At 44.8% G+C, this 18,402-nt stretch overlaps 1 protein-coding gene across 2 annotated transcripts in view; it reads left to right on the top strand.

Moving 5' to 3' along the window:
• The window catches only part of tyw5 (tRNA-yW synthesizing protein 5), an 80,886-nt gene that overhangs the window by 33,798 nt on the left and 28,686 nt on the right, over window positions 1–18,402 (top strand). Inside the window, exons 3-4 of one of the 2 annotated variants that reach the window (XM_041201614.1) lie at window positions 15,601–15,670; window positions 17,705–17,749. In XM_041201614.1, coding sequence (XP_041057548.1) covers window positions 15,601–15,670; window positions 17,705–17,749 — 115 coding nt within the window. The remainder of the gene's footprint in view (window positions 1–15,600; window positions 15,671–17,704; window positions 17,750–18,402) is intronic. The other variant, XM_041201615.1, reaches the window with a different exon arrangement.

The raw sequence follows: 18,402 nt of genomic DNA, 5'->3' as shown, positions 1-18,402 counted from the left end.
GCCTCTCCGCCACCCAGGAACAGAGGCAGAGCAGCATTATAATAGGAGCCATGCCTCCACAAGGGCAGTGGTAGAGAGGACCATAGGTCTTCTCAAGGTGCGCTTCCAATGCCTGGACCATTCAGGAGGTGCACTACAATATCCCCCAAGAGTGGGTGTCACTGATAGTGGTTGCTTGCTGCACTGTCCACAATCTGGCACTGGCAAGGGGGGACCCACTGGAGGAAGAGGATCTTGACACAGCTACACAAGCCACAGAAGATGACCCCAATAGTGAGTCCAAAGATAAGCACGATGAGGAGAACGCTGAGGGCATGGAGGCAGACCTTTGTGACCTCCAGGGAGGCAGGGACACCAGCAGACATATAAACCAAACATAAATTAACAGAAAATCACCCGTGAACTTCCGAGTGCTCTGTCTTGGTAACCCCCCGCCTTGCTGTTATCAGCATTGGAGACAGCCTGCTGACTCTGCTGTCTTGATGGTCTTGGTGGTTGTCCTCTGGCCAGTGGAGCCTGTGCTGGCCCTGCCTGGGAGGGAGCGGCCAGTACTATAGCTGGCATCTCCCCAGTCATTGCAACCTTATCAGATGCGATGGTCAATGGCAGAGGGGCGGAGGAGCTGCTGCTGTCATCCAGAGCCCTCTGAGAGGAGCCTGCAGAGTTGACAAGCAGCTCGTGTGCCAACATGAGGTCGCACTGGATCTCCCTGCTCACTATTGATGGACAGGCACCTAGCTGGGATACTGGGTGCTTCATCTATCTCCCACACTAGCACTGACCACCTACTGTCATTGCCTGTGTGAGGGCTTGCAGGTCCGAGTGCAACCCCAGGAATCCCTGACTCTGTTCCTGGAGCTGCCTCTGCATGAGAGTCATCATTCTCTCAATGAAGGAGGCAGTGCACTTGGCCATGAGGGTCAATGCAGTGCTCATGCTCCACATGGACTCCTCCACAATGGAGACCAAGGCATGCAAACTCTCATGGATCTCCGCTGGACCCTCCTGCACATCCTGCTGGACATACAGCATCTGCGACCCAGCGGACTACTCCAGAGGCTCATCACCTGCCTTCGACTGAGCATTTTCCTGGTCCCCAGCAGTCCTCTGACTGCCGGCACCCTGGGCCTTCTCTGCTTCTGCCTGCACCTCAAGCGAGTGTGAAGTGCCCTCACCAATGTGCAGCAACATTCTTGCCGCCAGTCTAATACCCTCCGAGGTGCTGGTTTCTGCGCTGGTGCCTGGTTCAGGGAGTGGGTGTGATGCAGGTGCAAATGAAGCCCGGTGGTCCTCTGGCATTGGGTGTGCCTTTCGGGGTCCAGAGATCGAGTGCATGCTGGTGAATCTAAGGAAGAACAAGGACATGTCTTTGGTGAATATCATCACACTGTACTGTGCATGCCAGGCACCCTGGTGAGACAATGGAGATCTGCATCATGGTGCCATCGTCTTTCAATGACCAATGGGGACGCTAGGTTGGAGGTTTCCATCAATGAAGAGACTACACTAGAATGGTTGCACCATCCGAAACTCTCACCTCTGTGCACTGCGCTCTTACCTTCGTCTGGCACCCCCATCTCTCCACATCTGGTTGAATGTGGAGTGTGCTGGCTCTCCGGTTGAAAGGTGTCCTGCTCGAACCTAGTCAGCAGCAGAGGTTGGGTGGGTACCTGACCTCTTTGGCTATGGCTTGTCTTCTCCTGAAAGGACAGAGGATCCTTGATTAGTCCACACTCTACCTGCAGCGCCATTGCAGCCTGGCCAACCCCACCTGAGGAACACCTCACAGGGCACATCCAAGTCGTGGCCCTCGAGCCTCAAGGCAATCAGTCCAAGCAGCCAGGGCTCACCCTGTTGGTCAGCTCTGGCATCATTGACAGTTGGCACTCAGACTCTAACACCCCTGAGCTCCACAGGAGCCGGCCACAGCTTCACACTTCTGCACACTGACCCATGCCAACATGGTACTCACCCTTCTTGAGCGCAGCAGATCATTGAACCTCTTCTGGCACTGCACCCATGTACGCCGCATCACGTCATGGCTGTTAACCTGCGCTGCAACCTCCTCCCATGCTGTCTTTGTGAGGTGCAGTGGTCTCCCCCTCCCATCTCTGGAATCAAGGCTGTACCTGCTGGCAGCTACCACCTCCCAGGTGGACTGCAAGGCATTCGTCTGAAAAGTGGGAGGGGAGGGGAGGGGAGGGGGGAGGTGGTCGAGTGTCCATCTGACCTGTCTTCCCACCTGGTGCCTGGAGCCGCACTCGACTCCATCACTTGAGTTTGCTAACACAGAGCAGACGTTCTTCCCTGGCAGCCTTCCAGGGGCTGGCTGTGCTGTTTTGAAACCGGCTGCGGGGTTGCCATTGGACCTGCTGGTCGAGAGGCCCCCGCCCCCGCTCGGCTCTTCCCAACCAGTGGGGAGCTGCTTTTCACGCTGGGTGGGCCTAAATTAGTCTGCCAGCGTGAAATCGCGGTTGGGGCTGATCGCGGGGCAGCTAACCGTGCCCACTGCCGAACTCAAAAATCTGCCCCAGGACTAAATTCCTGTTTCTACATCGTTGGTACCAATGCAGACTACAACCACTGGCTGTTCACCATCCCCTTTTGGAGTGTTCTTCAGCTGCTCAGCAATACCCTGGACCCTGGCATAAGAGGCCGACATACCATCTTGGATTCATGCCTGTGGCTGTATAGTTGGAGCTCATGGAATAAAAGGGACAGGAGCAACATAGATACAAAATTGGCTGAGTGACAGGGAACAGAAGCGGTGAATGGTTGTTTTTCAAACTGAAGGAAGGGTTATAGTGGAGTTCCCCCTGAGGTCATTGTTTGGACCCCTGCTCTTCCTGATATAAATGACCTGCACATTAGTTTACAGGTCACAATTTTAAAATTTACAGGTGACACAAAACTTGGAAGCACAGTATTGTGAACCATTAGAATGATAATGTTAAACTTCAAAAGGACATAGACAGGTTAGTTAATGGGCAGACAACTGGCAGATCAAATTTAATGCAAAGAAACCTGAAATGATTAATTTTTGTAGAAAGAATAGGGAGAGACCATAGAAAATAAAGGTACAATCCTAAGGGGGTGCAGTAACAGAGAGACTTGGTGGTATATTCATTTGAGCAAACTAAAACCAAATGAACAAATAAACTAATTAGCAACCCCTTAAAGGGGTCTCTTTTTATACTCTTTTGAGTATACCAATAAAAATAAACTAATTAACAAATTAACTAATAAACAAGTTCGTAGCCCCTTAAAGGGGCAGAATCTAGTGGTATATATGCATAAATCCTTGTAAGTGACAGAGCAGGTTGAGAGAGTGGTTTAAAAAGCATGCGGGATCCTGGGTTTAAAAATAGGAGCATAGAGTACAAAAGCAAGGATCATAAGACATTGGAGTAGAATTAGGCCATTCGGCCCTTCGAGTCTGCTCTGCCATTCAATGAGATCACGGCTGATCTGATAATCCTCAACACTTTCCTGCCTTTTCCCCATAACCCTTGATTCCCTTAATGATTAAAAATCTGTCTGTCTCCGCATTGAATATACTTTACGACCCAGCTTCTACAGCCCTCTGCGGTAAAGAATTCCACAGATTAACTACCCTCTGAGAGAAGAAATTCCTCCTCTTCTCTGTTTTAAATGGGCACCTCCTTATTCTGAGATTATGCCCTCTGGCCCTAGACTCTCCCACAAGTGGAAACAACCTCTCAGCATCTACCCTGTCAAGCCCCCTAGGAATCTTATATGTTTCAATAAAGTCACCTCTCCTTCTTCTAAACTCCAATGAGTACAGGCATTAGGATAAACCTTTATAAGATACTGATTTGGCCTCAACTGGAGTATTGCATCCAGTTCTAGAAGTCACACTTTAGGAAAGATGTGAAAGCATTAGAGCAGCTGCAGACAAGATTCTTGAGAATGTTTCCAGGAATGAGGAATTTCAGTTATATCAATAGACTGGAGAAGCTGAAACTATTCTCTTTAGGCAATAGAAGGTTGAGAGGAGATTTGATGGAAATATTCAAAACTATGAGGAATCTGGACAGAGTAGAGAAAAACTGTTCTCATTGATGGAAGGATCAAGAACCAGAAGACACCGATTTAAGATGATTAACAAAAGAAGCAATGCACATGAGGAAAACCTTTTTTTATGCAGCGGGTAGTTGGGATCGGGAGTGCACTGCCTGAGAGCATTTTGGAGGCACATTCAATCATGGCTTTCAAAATAGAATTGGATAATTATCTGAAGAGGAACAATGTGCCACGGGGAAAAGGAGGTGGAGTGGCAAGGGGTGAATTGCTCTTGGAGTGAACAGTTCATGTATAATGGGCTGATTGGACTCCTTCTGTAGTGTAACCATTCTGTGTTTCCAAGTATTGGAGCTTTCAGCAAAGAATAGAAAAGAATGGCAAATTGAATGGAAAATGGCTATACTTGGTACGAAAACAAACTTACTGGAAATGTCAAGAGATTAAATGTCATCATGTGCTTTCAAGGGCAAACTGCTTGAACCTAGTCAGCATCAGCAGGTTGGGTGGGACTCCGCAGACCTCCCTGCTTGGTTTTGGCTTGTCTTCTCCTGAAAGAACAGAGGAGTATTGATTAGTCCAATCAGTCGTCCTAGCAAATGATTTCCATGTTGGTGTAGCAGTATATTTCAGCGTATAATGTTTGTCAAAGCATTCTCCAAAATCTTTAAGTATTGGAAAAAGCTGAGATTTGTTCCCTCTTATCTTCGTTTCATAGGAAAGTACATTTGTTGCAAAAGTTATGCATGCATTCCCCCATTCTACCATTACCATCAAGCCAGGGGATCAACCCAGGATCAATGAAGAGTGCAGGAGGGCATGCCAGGAGCAGCACAAGCCATGCCTAAAAATGAGATGTCAACCTGGTGAAGCTACAACACAGGACTAGGTGTGTGCCAAACAACTTAAGCAGCATGCAATAGACAGAGCGAAGTGATTCCAAAACCAACGGATCAGATCTAAGCTCTGCAATCCTGCCACATCCAGTCGTGAATGGTGGTGGACAATTAAACAACTCACTGGAGGAAGAGGCTCCACAAATATCCCCATCCTCAATGATGTGGGAGCCCAGCACATCAGTGCAAAAGATGAGACTGAAGCATTTGCAACAATCTTCAGCCAGAAGTGCTGAGTGAATGTTCCACCTCGGTCTCCTCCTGAGGTCTCCAGCATCACAGATGCCTGTCTTTAGCCAATTCATTTCACTCCATGTGACATCAAGAAATGGCTCAAGGCAGTGGATAGTGCAAAGGCTATGGGCTCTGACAATGTTCTGGTAATAGTACTGAAGATTTGTGCTCCAGACCTACCCTTGCCTCTAACCAAGCTGTTCCAGTACAGCTACAACACTGCCATCTACTTGGCAATGTGGAAAATTGCCCAGGTATGTCCTGTCCACAAAAAGCAAGACAAATCCAGCCCAGCCAATTACCGCTGATCAGTCTACTCTCGATCATCTCTTTACTTAAAGAGTTATAAAACTTCATGAAAAATACATGTATTCAAACAGGACCCCAGACTTCCTGACACCAAACTTGCAAAAATCTCTAATTGAAACAAAAACCAGGTTTCACCTTTTTTAACACCCAAATACAAAATATGAATTAAACTTAAAGCTACACGTTGACCCTAACATATAGCTCATGTGTTTCAGCTGCACGTTTATTGGGTAAAGACTACACTTGCTGACAGAGAAATGTTTGCATTTTCATTTAGCTGGTAATGAGCGTTACACTGGCCAACTTGTTTATGTGAGGCCACTTGTCTTCAATGTGCAGACTAACAAGCTGGGCTTCAGAGAATTTCAATACACATAATGTGAGTGATTAATGCAGTCAATAGGAAAGATCATTCAGCATAACTGCAAATGTTCAAAATCTGGGGCTGTATATAGAAACCCTGCTTTTTTATGGAAAATATAACATTATGGTGGGCTTATTATTTAGATAAGTCAAAATGATTACAGTGACATATATTATTATAAAAACAGTCGTTTGGTAGCACAGAACTGGAATATTGCTGAAAAAAACGATTTTTTTGTCAAAGCTTTTTGTCTTCATCAGGACCAAATGTAAAGGGAACAACAATTTATACTATATGAGAAGAAAGTGCTGATTGATTGGCAAGTGAACTCTGAACGATGGAGGCGTTGCCATGGAGAATGTACCAGTTGATGGTGTCTGACAGTTAACTGTCAAGCATTGTTTGAAATTTAAACCAGGTAGCTTGACTCTGATTGGCCAAGGCATTGCCCTGAGGAATGAAACAGTGAATGACTGTCACTTATTTTGTTTACCTGCAACAGGTGCAATGTGTGTACAAATTCTTCTGTTTGCAAAGAACAGGTCCCTGTGTATTAATGTATGTGGCTTCCAGTACACACAAGTGAGCCACACTGTGAGCGTGATTGACAATCTTAAATTGGTTGTCAGTGTAATTCTTTGCACACTAAGGATTATTTAGCAAATGTCCATTCACAGAATCACATCTAATGTTGGGCACTGTGGGCGGAATCACCCTGGATTTGCACTAAGTGCAGTAGTGGGCAGGTAAAACTGATGTTTTATCCGCCGGCTGCAGTGACGGGTTTTCACATCGTATCATCCCAAGCCAGCCACATTATTTATGCAATCCCAGAAACATGCCCCTTCCATGGAGGGCAGGCTCTGATTTGCCCTCCTGCCATCATCATGTTGGGTGCCATATTTAAAGTCCAGCCGCAAGCACACCTCTCAGTGCTTCCAGCCCATGACTGCTGCAGGGAAGACATGGCCCTGAAAGGGAAAAAGATTGCAGGGCCCAGGTTCAGCGGTACATCATTGGAATGCCTTTTGGAGTCCCGCCGGGATGTCCTGTATCCCTGCTCTGACCGTAGGATGGGCAGCGGCATGATTAACCAGGCTTGGGAGGTGGTGGCAGCTGTGGTCAGCACCAACGTCCTTCAAAAGAGAACAGTCACCCAGTGCCGCAAGAGGATGAATGATCTCCTCCGTTCCGCCAGGGTAAGTCACTCTTCTCACCATTCTCAGCTCTCACGCCCTCAAACCCATCACACATCCACAGGGCCCTCACTTACTGCCAGCTCATGGGACATCACCATTCACTTTCTCACACTCACCGTCATTGCCCTTAGCCTGTCCATGGGACCACTCACCATCCACAAATGTCAGGCATACTTATCATCTGGCCTGGCAGGCCTCCCGCTTACAATTTCTCCATCTCTATTCATGCAGGACAAGCTGGCACACAACAACAGGGAGAGGTCGCAGGCCGGTGGAGGAATGCCTGAAATCAAGGTCCTCATGGACTTTGAAAACAGAGCCATCCAGCTGGCCGACGACGATCTGGACTGGTCCTGTGCTGGCAGTGAGGTAGGTGGTGCTCTGCCACGTGAGCGTCCAGAGGTGCAATATCCATCAGACAACCATGCTGTGAGTGATGTGTCCTCTTTCACAGGCCAATGCCATGCATTAATTATCACCCCTTGCTTCCGCAGGCATATCTGAGAAACAGCCAACGGAGCTCATGACCCAGGGTGTCTCCTCACTGCATGTTGTCATCACCCTCCACAAATCTAGTAGCTATGAGGGCCTTCCAAGTGCCTACCTTGTCTGGCCAATGAGAGGGCCTTATCCCTGTCACCATTGCCTTCGAGGACCTCCTCACCTTCATCACCCGTTGGCTTGCTCCTCATTGGAGGTTACCTCTTGCTCCTTCATCTCCTCCTCAGTCATCCCTCCATTGCAGCACCAGGTTGTAAAGGGTGCAGCAAGTGATGATAATGATGCATGACACCCTCTATGGGCTATATTGCAGGGCTTCACCAGACCGGTCAAGGCACTGGAACCTCATTTCCAGCATCCCGATGGTTTGCTCCACCAAGGTGCGAGCTGCTGCATGAGCTTCATTATACCTTCGCTTTGCTGCAGTCTGAGGCTGTCACACAGGTGTCATCAGCCATGGCTTCTTGGGGTAGCCCTTGTCTCTGAGAAACCATCCCTGCAGCTTCTGTGGACCCGGGAAGAATTTGGGGATCAGCGACCAGCTGAGGATGTAGGGATCGTGGATATTCCCTGGAAACCATGCTTACACCTGCAGGATGCATTTCTGGTGGTTGCACACTAGCTGCACATTCAGCGAGTGGAACTCCTTGTGGTTGATGTAATTCATTGCGTGCTCAAACGGAGATCTGAATGCCATGTAAGTGCAGTCGATGGCACCCTGCACCTGTGGGAAACCCAGGGTCTGGGCAAATCCAATCACTCTTGCATCCTGGCTGTCCTGGTCCTGGGCGAAATGCACAAAGTTATGTGCCCTTGCAAAGATGGCATTCATGACCTCATGGATGCATTTGTGGTTGGAGGCTTGTGATATCTCACAGGATCCACCTTTGGAGCCCTGAAAGGAGCCACTGGCATAGAAATTGAGCGCCTCTATCACTTTCATGGCCACTGGCAGTGGATGGGCTCCATATCCCCATAGCACCAAATCCTGCAGTGGCTGGAATGACTGACCAGCCCCCTAGACATGTGCAGTCTTCGGCGATACTGATTCTCGGTTATCTGCAGGAATGAAAGGCGGCATCTGTAGACCCTGATTGTCACTAGATGTCGACCAGCGACAGCTCACTGTGGCTCTTTGGCGGCATGTGCTGAAGCACCAGCTGCTCCCTTCTTCCTTAGGGTGCTGCTTCTGCCTCTGCACAGCCAGGAGCTTCAGTCGCTTTCTCCTCTGTCGTCTTCACTCTCTGTAGGCCACGAGGCATACAGCAAGTTCACCAGGCTCCATACTGCTGAAGAACTCCCCCTGCAGCATGAAGGAGATGTGTGTTTAGCATTGGTGTACTAGCAACCTGTCTTGGTTAAGTGTGAAAGCCTCTTAATGCTTCCTGGAGAGTGCTGACCACCATTTGGATGGACAGAGTTTAGTGCACTGCATGGGTGCCTGTAACCCCACCCACTTATGCCCCACTCTGCCCTACCGATTGGCAGCAGCTTTGCCCACTGCATTGCATGTTGATCTCAGCTCAGGCATTCTCCTAACCCGCACTGCAAGGCTGCACTGTTAGCCTGAAACAGGGGGGAGACTTGTCCAAACCGGGATGCTGACATTGCAAGGGGCTGTGAGCACCTCCAGCAGTGACTGCTCCATGGCCAGCTTTAGCAAGGAGATTGTACAAAGTGCGAAGTCATCCAACTGTTCTGCGGTCCACTAAAACGCTCATTAGTTTACAGTCTGTGCCGGGGTGGATGAAAAGCTTTGGAGCATTTGGTGGCACTTTCATGCCTCTGCATTGCTTGAGTGAGCAGATAAGCTAGAAGCCTAACTCCAGTCATATCAACGTGGCTGCACCTGAACTGTCTCAGTTGCAGAGGAATGGTCACTTTACACAAGTTTCCTGTATGTGTGGCCGCTTCCCTTGCCCACCCTACCCCCCACCCCCCCAAACCTCGAATGCTTGTGCGCTATATTCAACAGCATGTCTGCCCTTGCTGCCCCCACAAGTTGCCCCAATGGCAGGACTGTCCTTGCCGCCCCCCCACCCCTCCACAACGCTCCTGAACGTTGAAGTCCAACATTCAACCCTGGTGAGCGCTGCACATTGTTGCTGTGTGCTCACTTCCGAGTTTCCCTCAAAGTGCAGCCCGCCAAGTGCACGCCTTTTGTATGCTGTTGTGAAGCATGTCGGAGTGCTTTCCCGTCGACATGGACGGACGATCGAGCGGGGGGAGTGGGAGGGTGACGATTTACAATGAGGTTCCCGATGTCCAGTGATGGGAAACGTGCCCCGCCATCTGCGGGCTGAACAGATGATCGTGGTTTCATGTTGGTTTCATGCTGTTATGAAACCGATCATGCCATATTGCTCGCTCACGCCACTGAACACATCCGACGCCAGCGGGCACAAAAATCCCGGCCTGTGTTTTAATGCTGACAACCAGTTTAATGTCTTTCTATCACATGAGGTTATAGTTTAGAAAGTACTTTAAAAGATAGGAATTTAGTATCAATTAAGTGTTTCTGTTTTAAGAATATGTACATACTCTCCAATAAAACAATGAATACATTAGAGTTGTTTTGGTAGAAATAAATCGCCTAATTTAATTTCGGCAAATTTAAGTGAAGTTGATTTAGATGCTTTGGGATTTCTGCATCAAATCATTTTATAAATGTTTAATTATCATTAAAATAACCAAGATTTTAACAATCTCATGAGACTATGAATATTCTTAATTATTCATGTAATTGAACTGTAAAGATGACCAGTTTGCTATTAAATGTCACCATAATGTAAATGTACATTATATGGAACAATGCACAGTCTTTGCCAGTGTCATTCAGTGTCCTGCAAGGAAAGCTATTCTAAATACCCCTCCTGCTTGTTTGCGTTTGTTTGTTGCAACTCCACAACAATATAGTTGATCCGCATGTTCAATTTTATGGCTGATTGAACATTGGCCCCAATATTGTTGCTTTTCACATTAATTTTTCAGTAATCTGTGACACTGCACCATTTACCCAGTTCAGTTTCTAAAGTGAAACATACATGAAATTGTTAACAAGCGTTAATTGTATAAGTGCAACTAATTAAGGTGCACCAAATTAGGTGGAAAGCCTTTTTTAAGGAGAGTTGTAAGCATTGTTATTAAATCTGTAAATTTAAACCTGTAAAATATTTGTTCAAGAAAGCCATTGTTAGTTGGTTACATAAAGGGTTTTGTCTTCAAAAGAAAAGCTTGCATTTATATATCGGAAACATATCAAAGTGTGTTCTTCAAACACATTGAATTGATTAGAAATAACCTACAGTTATTAATGAAACAGAGCAGAAATGTTACATTACACTCTCAATCCTGGGGGTTGCCACTGACCAGAAACTTTACTGGACTAGGCATATAAATACTATAGCTACAAGAGCAGGTCAGAGACTAGGAATCCTGCGGCGAGTAATGCACCAAAGTCTGTCCACAATCTACAAGGCACAAGTCAGGAGTGTGATGGAATACCCTCCACTTGCCTGGATGAGTACAGCTGCAACAACACTCAAGAAGTTTGACACCACCTATGGCAAAGCATGGCAACCATGGCTTGATTGGCACCCCATCCACAAACATTCACTCTCTCCACCATCGACGCAGGGTGGCAGCAGTGTTACAGCTACAAGTTGCACTGCAGGAACTCACCAAGCCTCCTTAGACAGCACCTTCCAAACCCATGGCCATTACCATCTAGAAGGACAAGGGTGGTGGGCACATGGGAACACCACCAACTGGAAGTTCCTCTCCAAGCCACTCACCATCCTGACTTGAAATTATAGTTGTTCCTTCACTGTCGCTGGGTCAAACTCTTGGAACTCCCTCCCTACATCATATGCACTGCAGCGGTTCAAGAAGGCAGCTCACCACCACTTCAAGGGCAATTAGGAATGGGCAATAAATGCTGGCCTAGCCACCAACACCCACATCCCTTAAATGAATTTTAAAAAAGGATTTAATTTCTTAATTTCCTTTGAATGGTCCCATCAAAGGCAGATGTCCATCTGAAGGATAGCGTGCCTAATAATGTATCCTTCCTTCAGAACTGCACTGGAGTCGAATGTCATCTTGGATTAATGCTTAAATCAAGGAGTGAACTTCAAACCCTTAATTGCAGATGACACTAATTAGGAGAGACAATGAGTAGTGCAGATGGGAGCAGAAAGTTGCAGAGGGACACGGGACCAGTTAAACGAGTGAGCAAGACAAGGTTAAATGAAGTTCAATGTGGGTTCATCCATTTTGGACCCAAGAACAGTAAATTTGAGTATTTTCTAAATGATGAGAAACTACAGACTAGAAATGCAAAGAAATTTAGATTTCCAAGAACACAAATCGTTAAAGCCTTAAGATAGATACAGAAAACAATCAATAGGCTGAAGGAATGTTGATCTTTATTTCTTGATGCTGGAATATAAAAGTGAGTAAGCTATCCTCTATGAGGCTTGGCTAGATACTATCTGGAGTACTGTTTTCCTTTTTGGGCACCATATTTTGGGAAGGATATATTGACCTGGGAGGATGAGCAGCACTGATTCACCAGCTTATATAATTCCTATATTTAGGAAAGGGGACAAACATGTCCAGGGAATTATAGATCATTCAGCTTAATATCAATGGTAGGAAAAATAATGGAATCCTTACTAAAGGAGAGAATAAAAGGACATCTAGAAATGAGAAATATAATGATCAATAGTCAACATGGATTTAAAAAAGGGAAATATTGTTTGAACGAGTAAAGATTAATTTTTTGAAAAGGTAACAGAGTGGGCAGTGGTAACTGTCACAATGACAGGAAATTGTGAATGAGTGAGATCTACCTATAACTTTACCAGCTAAACAAAAACATATTGAACTGTTTAAAGTGGGTCTGTTTTTAAAAAAGACAGGAAAAGGCACTGACCAAAAATGGCTGCCCTTGTCAACTGATGTCTGAAATTGTAAGTTGATCTTTTCTGGAAAGTTATTTTATGGATTGCACTGCTGACATGTTGCTCATGAAATTCCACCTGTGGGTTCAAGGTCTACTTCAAAAAGGAACTCTTGAAAGGAAGACATTAAAAATGCAAAGTGCTGGACTTGAATCAACTGTAATTCTGTCAAGACAATGGGAACTGCTAACCAGCCAGATACCCAACAGACATTCAAAATCCCTGTGGAGAACATAATAATCCCATGTTCTGTTGGTTTCTCTTATCTTGAAATGTGTCAAACATTTCTGAGATGAAAGATCAAAAATGTGATTACTTGTTCAACAACACTGACTGCAAGATATGTTAATCAAATTCCTTCTTGGAATATACAGACAGGAGGTGTAAGAATTGGTATTGCCAAGCTAGAAAGAGAGAAAAATCAAAATTATCTGGAAACACTGCTGAAGAGAGCAGTAAGGAATCTCTTTCTCTCTCTCTCTCTGAAGCTAAAATGGACTCCAGCAAGGTTCAGTTTCCTTCAATTCAAGTCAAAGGGCAGAATTTTGCCCTTGGTGAGCAAGAGGGCCCCACCGGCACAGCAACAGGTGGGTAACCGACCCCCGCTCCCGAAAAGGGGCCCGCTGCCATTTTGAGTGGGCAGGCCAATTAAGGCCTGCCCAGCGCCCTGCCCGACAGGAAGCGCTATGCACGCGAAAGAGCTCACTACTCCCTGAGGCAAAGTGCTGTCTCAGGGAGTTTACTGACAGGTAAGAAAAGTCAAAAAATAGAGAAATATTAAAATTATTAACATGTCCCCCTCATGTGACAATGTCGCACGAGATGGGACATATTAATAAGAAACACAAGTTTATTATAAATTTTTTAAAAACGGACATGAAACTTCATCCTGCCAGTGGATGAAGTTTCATGAATAATCTGGAGCCCGCTGGGGCTCCTGGCCTGCCCACCAGCCTTAAGCTTGAATGGGCAGAGTCTTTAACAAGGTTAATTAGCCAGTCAGTGGCCTTAATTGGCCATTGACAGGTTGACGGGCGGACAGCTGATTTCGCTGTCCATCCGCCTTCCTGAAGATTTAAATGGACCCGGATGACATTGGGGGTTCCTCCCGACATCATCCCGGGTCATTTTCCCCTTGGCAAGTGGGCCCTGCCCCCAAATCACCGGGGGAAAATCCTGGCCAAAGTTTTTAAAAGAAACAAGCTAACTTCAAGTGACGTTCACAGAATCGTTACTGTGTAGAAGAAGGCTTTTTAGCCCATCGTGTCTGCATTGGCTCTCTGAGCATTTTAACTTAGTGCCAGTGTTGTGCCTTTTCCCCGTAACCCTGCGCAGTGTTTCTATTCAAATAATCATCCAATGCCCTCTTGAATGCCTCAATTGAACTTGCCTGCACCACACTTCCAGGCAGTGCATTCCAAAACCTAACTACTCGAGTTTTTTCTCACCTCACATTTGCGTGCAACAATTGTTCAACAATCTATGCCTCAAGGACTAGCAAAGGACTTAATTGTAGATTCTTGTAGCTTTTATTTGGATTCTAACTTTTCCTATTTCTGAGATATGCGTGTGTGTGTGTGTGTGTGTGTGTGTGTGTGTGTGTGTGTGTGTGTGTGTGTCATTGCGTCTTTTACTATTTCTTTTCGGGTTTAGTAACTGATAAACTTACTCTTTCTTTGACTCAAGAAAACCTGGTTTGATTGGAAAAGGCATCTACAGGAAAAGAAAAAATAAACCTTTTTTGTGACCAACCAAAGGAGTTGAATAAAGTGGAGCCAATTCATTTCTCCTCATCTGATGTAATTTATCTGGATTTTTAAAAGGCCTTCAGTAAGGTCCCCCAAAATAGAGGTATTTTTAAAATTTATTCTTTCGTGGGATGTGGGTGTTGCTGGCAAGGCCAGCATTTGTTGCCCATTCTTAATTGTCCTGGAACTAAGTGGCTTGCTAGGCCATTTCAGAGGGCAGTTAAGAGTCAACCACATTGTTGTGCATCTGAAATCACATGTAGGCCAGACTGGGTAAGGACAACAGATTTTCTTCCCTAAAGGACATCAGTGAATCAGATGGGTTTTTACAACAATTGATAGTTTCATGATCACCATTACCGAAGGTAACTTTATATTCCAGATTTATTTATTAGAATTTGAATTCCACTAGCTGCATGGTGATATTTGGATCCATGTCCCTAGAGCATTAACCTGGGCCTCTGGATTAATAGTCTAGTAACATTACCACTATGTCGTCATTCCCTCCCTCGCCACCACTTCCCCCCACTAAGCTTGAAACTAGGTTAGATGCTATGAGTGGTCAACCTCTGAATAACATGGCAGCACATACAATGAGTGTGGTTTCACTGCAAGCATTCAGAATGGAGTTGGAGAAGTCCTTGTGAGTGATGAACGTATTGATCTTTAGAAGGTAGGTAGGGTAACGGAGGTTTGTGACACTAACCACCTTGAGCTCCTGCAGCTAACTTGATCACCTTCATTACACCCTACCAAGGTGTGATAAACTCATTAGAGAAGCTAGAATAGTGCTTCCCAAACTTTTTCCCGGTGTGACCCTATTTTAATGCCTCAGACTTCATGTGACTCCAGGGGAGGAAGGGAGGGTTAGCATATGAACAGCTGGGATGGGGGGGGTGGGGGGGGGGGGGAAGAGAAGTTCAGCAAAGTGGGTATTGTTTAAACTGCAGAGTTTTTTTTTACAGAAAAACCAAACATCTACTTTTACACAGGTTTTTTTTTTGCAGCAGGAATCAGCCCTCAAAGATCTGTCTATTAGGCCAAGCCCCCCAATGGAAAAAAAAGTGAGGATTTAAAGAGGCCTTGCTGCTGTAAGCACTCAGTCCAAGCTCCAGGGCAGCTATTGCTAACTCAGAGCTCATGACCCCAAAATGTCATCTCATCACAACCCACAGTTTGCAAAGCCTTGAACTAATCTCTTCCTGTCCTTTTCAGTATGTTCATTTGTTCTTGTTTTTTGGTCCTTCGTAGGCCAAAGGTTACCTAAGATTATTCACTCCAAAGATCAGTTCATCATTTATAGCTTCAAAATCTAGTTTAAATGCATTTGTTTCTTGTTTGCAGAACTTTACCGTTTGATGTGTTTGTGAAGCGTGCAGCAGAGACAGCACATGCAGAATATTTCATATCTGAGGTATTAATTCAGTTTTCTTAAAACTGGTACTGAAATAAGCTGTCTGTTATGGAAATTGCTTGCTGCAGCTGGGAAGATATTTTGTACCTTGCTCTTTGCTTTCAGCTGTAACAAGGTTGAGTTTGGCAGCATCAGACTGGTGCATTAGAACCAACTGTAAAGTGCTGCCAGTTAATGAAGAAGGTACGCATGATGGTAACAAAAATCATACGTAAATTAATCTCTGGCTACAGCAGCTTTGCAATTTACACTCTGTCTGGAGAAATACAAAATATTTCATGCAACCATACAGTTTGGCAATGAACATAAATAGTTAAATGCGCAAGAATATTTTCTATTCTGAACAAAGAGAAAACAACATCAAAACAGGAAGTTGCATCAACTAGGATTTGGATATCAATGGAGCAGCCAAGGTGCATAATCCAACCCTTCCTGTCCTGTTTCCTTCTTCTTCCCCTACGAAGTTCAATTGCCACTCATTTGTTTTAAAAATGAACAATAGGCAGATGGCAGTAGAAAATCACCTCCAGAGAGTTTCAGTATGGTAGTTCCAAGAGCAAAGATGTCAGAATCCAACCTCACCAGTACTCCAGGAAGTGCTTTTTTCCAATACCGGAGGCACCTCATACTTACTTCAACACTGGACCACACTTGAGGATGAATCCCACCATCATCAAGTGAAAGAAACAGTTTACAAACAACATACATTTGTAACTGAATCACAAGTCAGCAGAAGCATCAGGCAGATAATAACCTAGAGGAAATTGGATATGTGGATGATTTGGATGACTAAATAGAGAAAATAACTAACTAAACAAAATTATTCTTTTTGCAATAAATTCATAGAGGGACATATAGTGTTAACTGTCACTTTAGGGAAACAACAATGATGTTATATGAATCCAGGAGTTAGACATATTTGCTGTAACATGTACTGGGTGAAGAGCAACTTTATATTTACGAATTGCATATGTGGTTATAATTCTTAATCTGCGCTTCACTGATATGTCATAATGAGCAGTACTTAATATGTCTTCTTGGAGTTCTTTATTAAATGTATTTATCTAAAGGAACATGAACTTAACTGATGCTTCATCTACACTGGAGACTTCTGTAATGAAAAATGTTATCCACCCTGTCTACAAGTATTCCCCTGTTGTTTCTCCTGTCCTGAAAATTCATGCTGGGATATGAATGGTGTAGGAATGATGACAAAAAGCCATTTTTAGCTGGACAGTGAATATTGGTGGGCATTTCGACTGCACTGGCCCATCAGAACCAAACCCAAACAGGGATCTACACAAGTGCCCTCTCAGCAGTAAACAGAAACAGCCATGTTATCTGCTTGTTTCTCCTGCCTAACCACGAAAGATGAGGCAAACTGTAGCATCTCTACAGAAACTCCAGTTGAGATTTGTTAGGGTGAACTAGGGATTTTAGTCTACATGATTCAACACCTCACTATGTGGTAGAGTTATCCTCTGAGTCATAGGAGAACTGTTGAGATCTACAATTGAAAAATGTCAATACTGCAAAGTAAATTCAAGTATAACGTGACCTTTGCCGAAGATTGTATGGGAAAATTATTTAGGTCCCAGAACTGGATCAAAATAATTTATTAACAAGTAGAAAAGCAATCAATTGGACTAACTTGCCAATGTATCTGTCGCAGAGAGAAAAAATGCCATTCTCCCATCTTCCAGTCGTTTTATGGCCTGTGAGTTCATTTATATAACTGTGACCATCTGCGTAATGCATTTGTTTTAGTGCATCATTAGACTTGGTTAAAGTTATCTCAGATTTGGCTTAGTGTCTTCAGGGATTTGTTTTACGCCCATTTGCTCTGTACATAAGCCAATGTATTTTCTAATGTTTCTTTGAGAACTCCACAGGGAGCAGTCATTGAAAGGGCAAGACCAGAGGAGTTTATCCCAGAACTTCTAAATAACATTGAATGTATGAAACTTTAATGACTCCTGTAACTTGCACAGAGCTGAGTGCCCTTATGACTAATGTACTTTGTTTTGTGTTCAGGATGAAAAGTACTACTTACGGTCTCTAGGAGCAGATCCACGGAAGGTGAGTGAATAAACAGTCAAATGTTTCACAATATGCAGCTACTAAAGCACTACCCTTGCATTTTTTTCTAGCTTTCTGTCCTCCTCTCATGAAGCCACTGATATTTGGGGTTTCATTCAGTAGCACTAGGAAGTGCTCATGCTGTCAGCCTAGACATTCAGTGTTTGGGGGTTATTTGATCTTAAAGAGTATCACAGTCAGGTCTGATCCCATTCTTGCTGAACTTTCACCCATGCACAATATCCAACTGATGTCACTGGATAGCGAGCAGTGCTGACTTTTTTTTTACTCCGGGAATGCTTGTGGAGCCCGTACCATCACTCAGCTGTGAGCCGTTTACTGCATAGACCAGGGATTGCAGCTGTGATCTTTTGAGTCTGCTTATTCAATGAGTCAGCAGGCAACTTTTGCTGGAGGGCATTAACAAAAAAACTACGGCCCGTCAAAAATTACTTATACTGTTTAGTTTTGACCACATGAGGTTAAATAGGCTTGTGTCACAGTTGATTTAAATGTTTGTATTAAGCCTTGTGCACTCTGCAGATAATTAGCATTTCTTTGAAACAAGATCAAATGCAGTAATTAGACTAAACAAGCTTTCAAATGTCACAGGTAATTAATTTGCTGTTATTAAAAGATGCATGAACACAAAG

This window comes from Carcharodon carcharias, chromosome 12, assembly GCF_017639515.1.
Source record: "Carcharodon carcharias isolate sCarCar2 chromosome 12, sCarCar2.pri, whole genome shotgun sequence".
Taxonomy (NCBI): Eukaryota; Metazoa; Chordata; class Chondrichthyes; order Lamniformes; family Lamnidae; genus Carcharodon; species Carcharodon carcharias.
The sequence above is the reverse complement of the archived record's forward strand: the minus strand, read 5'-3'. Positions and strand labels throughout refer to the sequence as shown.